This window comes from Podarcis raffonei, chromosome 1 (assembly GCF_027172205.1).
Source record: "Podarcis raffonei isolate rPodRaf1 chromosome 1, rPodRaf1.pri, whole genome shotgun sequence".
NCBI classification, from domain to species: Eukaryota; Metazoa; Chordata; class Lepidosauria; order Squamata; family Lacertidae; genus Podarcis; species Podarcis raffonei.
In genome coordinates this window covers 80,477,164-80,484,721 of record NC_070602.1, presented here as the reverse complement: position 1 = coordinate 80,484,721, position 7,558 = coordinate 80,477,164, and the positions used below count along the sequence as shown (strand labels likewise).

At 48.5% G+C, this 7,558-nt stretch overlaps 1 protein-coding gene and 1 long non-coding RNA gene across 2 annotated transcripts in view; both read left to right on the top strand.

The window, feature by feature from the left end:
- LOC128417821 (uncharacterized) overlaps positions 1-7,558 on the top strand; it is a 64,774-nt gene that overhangs the window by 26,000 nt on the left and 31,216 nt on the right. The window lies entirely within an intron of this gene.
- On the top strand, positions 2,558-3,856 carry LRRC10B (leucine rich repeat containing 10B). Its single transcript, XM_053397005.1, has one exon. It carries the CDS (start codon positions 2,910-2,912, stop codon positions 3,798-3,800), a length of 891 nt encoding a protein of 296 aa, XP_053252980.1. The 5' UTR covers positions 2,558-2,909; the 3' UTR covers positions 3,801-3,856.

The following is a 7,558-nucleotide window of genomic DNA, read 5'->3' as shown; positions in this document are numbered from 1 at the left end:
AACAGATGCTCTACCACTTAGCCATGGACTCTAGAGGGAAGTTTAAAATGGGTATGAATATATGGATCAGATCTGCAACATCAGCTGGTAACTATGTCTGCAGAAGGCAGAGAAGTCTACATATAGCTCTGGAAAAAGAATCCCCATCACCTTTACAACCATCTGGAGTGAGAATAATTCAGAGCGAGTGTCACTCATGACGATGGAGATATAGATATATGACTGAGGGGGAGTTGGTACTAAAATAACAAGCCTACCAATGGGGATACATTAATATAGTTCATGGGGAATAAGGAAGTACTGATCTGACTGTGTGCTAAGCAAACTCTGTGTATAGAACTCTGAGGTTCTGATGTGCCTGCAAATAAAGTTAATGGAAAAACAACTGCTCATTTTTATGGGAGCTAGACCAGGATTTGAGCCTTATTTTTCTCATCCTCTGAATGTGCATTTATCATAAATGTTAGCCTCTATTTTATGGACGGGATTTGTAATTTATGCATTTTAGGCAGGTGCAGGAATTCTTTTCTACACAATGTGGCTATGGCCACATATTTACTCCTATAACTCATGTTTAAACATCCTCTTTAATATGAGGGTTTCTGTATCTTAAAGTTTACTTCAAGGGCAGAAGGCTGATTTAGGGTGTAGATTTAGGGTGCTTTGCTAGTCTATGCACCAGATTAGAAAACAGTGGCATGTAAGGGAGCAAATCTATATTATCAATTTGAACAGTCATGCATAGGGATTCTTTTCACACGATAATCAGTTATATGTGGCAGCTTAGAAATTTGAAGTCACCAAGATTCCTGAAGCAAGTTCCCCTAACTTAAATAGCCAGTCTTCAGCTGCCTGAATGTAAATGTTTAGCTCTTGGTTCACAGACTTACTTCTGTGTGTTAAGTGAATGAAATCTAGTGTTTTCTATACTAAACAAGATGATTTTATAAAACCAGAGGCCAGAGTCTTCATACAACTGTTGCACCTTTTAATGGTTTGCCTCCTAACCTGATACTGTATTTGTTGCACTGACTTCCAGCAGCAGATGCCACGAACTGACGTAATACGACAATCAGTGCCAAATGTGCACAAGAAGTCTGTGTGGATTTGCTTTTTATAGATTGTTGAAGTACTCAAAAAGCTACTTTTGCCAGCAGTGCCTTAAAAACCAGCTCATGCGGAGTTCTGCATCTACTCTTGTGGCTTTTGCACCACAACTTCGGCACATGGCACCACAGCTGCAAATCACTGCAGGCCGTGGATACCATCCAGCAAGCAGCTGTGACAATGGCCCCTCAGTTTCTCAGCTGTAAAATGTGGAGAGCGATCTTTCAGTTGTTACAAGGATCAAGGTCTTTAAAAAAGAGTAAGTCTGATAAGTCTGCTTACTCAAAAGTAAGCCTCAGTGGACACAATGGGGCTTGCTCCCATGTGACTGGGTGCTGTTAGTTTCCAACCAGCAGATGCTACCCTGCAGTAGTAACACTCGTGTGCGCCTTCTCTCTAGGGAATCTGTGGCAGCAAGATTACTGGGAAGCCTTTTCGCTTTGCAGTGTGGACTTTGGGTGCTGAGGGGAAATCGATCGTCGTCCTCACTGTGCTGGTGGTTGTTGCTGCTGCTGCTGCTTCCCACTCACGCCCTTTTGCAGCCCCTCGTCACATGGGCGTAGCCAGGGGGGCGCAGCTGCAGCTGATAATAAAAATACCAATTGCATCGCAGATAACTCTGCTCCCCGCACTAACATAAAGCCTGCTCCCCCTAATAAATCCTGGCTACGCCCATGCCTCGTCCTCTCTCACCCGGGACTCTCCTTCTGGGCTTCTGTACCTTCCAGGTGCCACACGCAGAAATGGACCTCGGCCGAGGGGGGGGACAAATCTTCTCCACGTCCCTGCATCTCCTAGTCGCGGGTGGAGGCGGGGCGGGAGTCGAAGCAGCGACCAACCTGCACCTGTTGAATTGCCACCTGTTAGCGCAGCAGTTTAAAGGGGCGGGAGCCACGTGTGAGGCGGCGCTGCCTATGGCGGAGCCGAGTGGGGCTTGTAGGGCGTGGAGAGGAGGGAGCCGAAGGGGGCGTGTAGCCGGGACGAGGCTGCCGCTGCTGCGGGCGAGCGAGCGAGGGGCGGGGCCTGCCACCCCGGCAGCCGTTAAAGGAGCCACGAGGGCCTGGGCCACGAGGCGTAGCTTCTCGCGCCCCCCTTCCCGCCCCTCAGCCCTCACAGCCCAGTAAAACTCCTCCACTCTTCGCAGGCTGTGTGTTCTGTGTCGCGGGAAGGGGGGGCGGCGGCGGCGAACAAGAGCTTAGTCCCGCCCCGTCCGAAGCGTCGAGCTCTGCTATAGGCGGGCGATCCCGCGTGGGGGTTTCCATGGCGACGAGTCGCTAGGCGCCGGGCTCGTGTGTGTGGGAGCCGAGCTCAGACCTAGCAGGGAGCCCCGGAGCGAGAAGCCGGGAGGGCCGAGGTCAGCGCCTGTCTGGACGGACGCGCGACGGGGCCACGCGAGCGGGGTCCCTGCTGAGGGCTGGAGCGGCTGCTCGGTCCCGGTTGCCCTCGAGGAGAAGCAGGCGGCAAGCAAGCAGCTCTGGAGCGGGAGTTTCGTCCGCCCCACGCGCCAAGAAGCTCCTCTGCCGCCCTCGAGGTCCCAGGAGCACAGGGGGCCGCCACCAGACTCCGGAGGAGGCCCAGCTCCGAGGGCAGGGAAGGTGTTCTGAGGGACGAGGAGCAGCAGGAGGTGGCGGCAGCATCAGTTCCAGCCCTGGCAGGGGGAACCATCATCCAGCGAGCCCTGGTCCTAACCCCGGCAGGCCAGCCTGGTGGTGGGCGGGGACCTCGGTGGTTGCCATGTCTCCTTGGAGCCCACCGGGCAGAGGTGGTGGCCTTAGTCCTGCTGGCAGCAGCCTGCCTTGGCTATGAGGATGGGCAGTGGCGGGTCCTCGGGGAGGGAGGAGCGGCTGCCCTCAGCTGCCGAAGAGCAGCTGAGCGGCGGGGATCAGATGCTGGAGCTCTCGGGGCGCCACTTGAAGAAACTGCCCTTGCCAGTCTGTGCCCTGGGCACCCTGCAGAAGCTGTACATCAGTGGCACGGGGATAACGGAGCTGCCTGAGGAGATCGAAGGGCTGCAGGAGCTGCGTATCCTGGCCCTGGACTTCAACAAGCTGGAGGAAGTGCCGGAGGCCCTGTGTCGCCTGCCCAACCTGACCCGCCTCTATCTGGGCAGCAACCGCCTCTTTGGGCTTCCCGCAGAATTCTGCCAGCTTACCACTCTCCGTTGCCTGTGGATCGAGAGCAACTACTTGTACCACTTCCCTCGGGTTTTGCTTCAGATGCCTTGGCTGCAGTCCCTGCAGATGGGAGACAACCGGCTCAAAACACTGCCCAACGGCCTGCCACGCATGAGGGGACTTCGTGGGCTCTGGCTGTATGGGAACCGCTTTGAGGAGTTCCCCAAGTCTTTGCTCCGCATGACGCAGCTTCACATCCTCGACCTTGACCGCAACAAGCTGACTGAATTCCCTGACCTGAGCCACCTGCGGAGGCTTCGGCTCTTCTCCTACGACCACAATCCAGTGGAAGCACCACCCAATGTGGCTGACACAGTGCTGGTAGTGGGCGAAGGGGCTCAGGAGTTTCTGGAGGCTAGGGAGGAACGTCTCCAGGCCCTTCGGGAGCAGGAAGAAGAAGAAGAGCAGGAGGAGAATGAGTCTGAAGTTCTGCAGGCCCAGATGAAAAATGACTCCTCCATGTTGGATGATGGAGAGGGAAGTTACTGTGCCCAGGAATGTTCTCCAGAGGAGACATGAAAGGCTACAACAATTAATATGGCTGCTGCTGTAAAAATAAAAATCTGATGGATGTTGGTAGGCTTTTGGCTCTACTGCTTGACAGGGTATTAGGAGCTGGGCATGCACTAGGCTCAGGAGGAGCCACCATCTCTGAGGCAGGTTGATGGGACCTTGGTGATCCCTTGTAAAGAACACACGACAGCAACTCATCAGAAGGCTTGCTGTCTTTTTTCTATGTGGAGCCATGCTTGACCCTAGCCCATATAGCTGTAATGCACTATGGGTAACTTGTAAGCACCATAGGAAAAATTATTCTCATGATGGATCATTTCCTTGCATCAAATCTTTGAAATGCTAGTCCTTTTGACCCTCGCTCAAGATATGGGCAATGGTCACATCCTGGTGGAAAAGTACAACCTGCCTCTCTCTGGGCAGTAATCACCTCCTTGGGCTTCCTGCAAAATTCTGCCAGCTGAAGACTTGAAGTGACTTTCCTGTGCTGCTCTGAGAGTCTGGTGTATCTTTGGGCGATTCCTTTCTGGTTGTCTGGTATGCTACAATGAGTCTCGACAAGTCAGGATAAAGCCATCTTGTTCTCTCCCCTTCCTACCTGTTCTTACCCACCTTGAACTCTGAGTCCTGGAGGGCTACAGAGTTGAGTGTGTGAATGTAACATCTTCTTTCATCCCAGGATTTTTTATCCTACTACTGGAATTAGACTTGGAGAGAGAAACGTCCTTTGGACTGCTCCGTTCAGCTGTCAGGTTTGAGAAGAAGCTCATGCGAAAGCTTTGTTTGTGCAGAGAGCTCCCGGTCCAGGAAAGAGCTTTGCCTCCAGTCTTTGTATGGTGGGAAAGGAGCCTTGTGCCTTGCCCTGCTGCTTTTCCTGACTTTTTATTCCCTTAAAAGGGCACAGAAGCAAAACTGGTATGACCTGGGCCACTGCAGACTTCTTGTGGGTCTTGGGTGGATGGGTGGCAGCCACAGGACTTGCCCCCCATTTCGGAAGGTGGCAGGTTCATCCTTGTGGGGGCTGTCGGGCTAGATTTGTATTAAATCTAAGCAATAAAAGCATGTCTAAGAAGGGAGTAAGAAAGAAGGAATGTGGGGAGGGGGGCACAAATTCTCAGGGAGGTTTCTCCAAAAGCAGGAGACCAAAGCTCTTGGGCGGCATCAGGGGCTATTTTTAAAGAGTATTGTAAACAAAATTATAACACCTGGTGAAAGGAAGCAATGTTCTCAGGCATTCATGTTGAGATATATATGTATATAAACGTCTTTTTCCTCTGCCTGTTTCAGCACTCCACTCTTTTTTGCACTTCTCTTTCTGTCTCCCTGATACCTCTTTGCTTCTGACCCCCTCCCGCTGTTCTCCTCCCCTCCATTGCTCTCCACTGTTTTTTTCCTTCCTCTCTCCTCCAGCACACACCTCTTCGTCAGCTGTCTTCAGTCCCTCTCTGGACCAATTCCACTATGTTCAGCCTCAATCTTGATATCTCTGTTGGCATGGCATGGCTATCCAAGCATTGCCAAAGTTAACATCTTTGTCTTGGAATGAATTTGAAAGAAGCAATGGGTGTTTATGCTATGCTTCTAATTTTATTACAGTTTATTTCTCTTCCATTGGCTGACTGCCACAAAACATTGTGCTACTTATGCCATCTCTTTTCTTTCCCTATATACCGCCCCCACAGCCAGTTTTGAAGTTTCTGATGGAGTGGGGGAAGGATTCCTCTTCTGTGGAATGTTGTGCAAAGAGACTGAATGCAAAATATCTGTGTCACTTTCGGGTTGGTTTCAGAGAGGTGATTCATACAAAATGTTTTCACACTCTTTATCAGTTCAGCCACATGATCATCCTAACCCGCGCCTTTAAATAAATCTATTACCCTAGATCTGTGGTTACACACCTGGGAATGTCATGTGCAGAATTTCCACCTGACAGCTAATATGGTGTTGTTTACAATTGAACTCCACTGAACTACTGGCAATTATTGTCAGAATCCACTTCCATTTTTAGCATCGTACAGTTAACTGCAGCATGCTGATTGTGTGAATAGGCTTCTGCCTGAACTCTTGGTTTGCATAGTGTGTTGGCGAACTGCAGAGTTGGCAGGAACCAGTTTGAGCTTTATGCATTCTATTCCAATTAGGTCAGTGTTCCCTAAACTTTTTTGTTTCTCATTAAGAGTCTCAGCAGTTGTCTTGTTTTTATTGGGGTAACACCTTTGATTATTCTCACTGAGAAATAATTACTAACAAGCCTGCAGTGCTGAATTACCCCCATCACAACATCTGATGGGAAGTGTTTGTGTGGCACAGATGACTTTTGAGAATGAAAGGCCCTGTTGTTAGCTTGCTTTCAATGTTACGCCCTTTTAGCTAATAATTTTCCTTTCTAGGATGTTATACAGTATTCTAAAAGTCTTGAAATAAGTCCTTAATGTCATATGTCACACATCCCCTTTGGTATTAAGGACAGTCCACCTTTGACAAAGTTATCCTTGGTAGCCAAGCCGTAAGGGCTATGGGAAGGTGCAATGGGGAAAAGTGCAACAGCTTTACTAATGGTGTGGTGTGGTCCATACAGTGAAGAAGAACTGAGTATTTATAGTACAGCAAAATGGCAAGAAAAGGATGATATTCTGATAACTAAATGTTATTGGGGTTTATTTGTATGTTTGGTTACATCCATATTAGTTTTATTTAAAGATGCTGAAGTACTGCCTTTCTGAAATTAGCTGGAAACAGAATTAAAGTGGTAATTATACCTGGTACTAACTATATTAATTGCAATGCCCATCCCTATGATGATGTCCCAAATATCTAAGATATTTACTCAGAAGTAAGTCCTATTACGCAAAGATCCCATGTCACTTTAATTAGAAGCTTCCACTTTGTAGTTTAAATCTCCAGTTGCTTTATGGTTTTTTTTTATGAGCCTTGGCTTTGCTGATGAATGACTCCTTAATCAGTCAGTGCCTTTCCTCCAACAGGCTTGGGGACTTTAATATCTGTTTTCCTTCCTTCCTTCCTTCCTTCCTTCCTTCCTTCCTTCCTTTCTTTCTTTCTTTCTTTCTTTCTGAAATAGAGCTGTTTTGCAATTAAAAAAGTAAAAGAAATATTAAGGGGAGGAAAACAGTATCTAAAATGCCCACTGGTGGGGAGCAGGAACTGATTTAATTAAAGGGCAAATGAATCAATAATGCCCAGACCATATTGAACAGTAAGCAATTAGAGGCAAAAGCTGCAAGGAAGAAGTTTCTAATTAAAAGCACAATGGTGTGAGAAGTCTCAATAGAGCTGTGCTTGCTGAAAGAAAGCTAGTGTTAAGTTCTTTTATTATCCTTTTTCTAAATGAAGAGAATCACCACAAATCAGGTCTGGAGGAAACAGACAACACAAGAGAAGTAGAATGCATCATCTGGATCATGGGTGGGCAAACTAAGGCCCGGGGGACGGATCTGGCCCAATCACTTTCTAAATCCAGCCCACAGACAGTCCGGGAATCAGTGTGTTTTTACAGGAGTAGAATGTGTCCTTTTATGTAAAATGCATCTCTGGGTTATTTGTGGGGCCTGTCTGGTGTTTTTACATGAGTAGAATGTGTGCTTTTATTTAAAATGCATCTCTGGGTTATTTGTGGGGCATAGGAATTCGTTCATTATTTCCCCCCCTCAAAATATAGTCCAGCCCCCCACAAGGTCTGAGAGATAGTGGACCGGACACCCCGGCTGAAAAAGTTTGCTGACCTCTGATCTGGATCATTGGTAAAA

Coding starts and splice junctions, on each gene's coding strand:
- LRRC10B (XM_053397005.1), top strand. CDS start 2,910: ATGAGGATGGGCAGTGGCGGGTCCTCGGGGAGGGAGGAGCGGCTGCCC.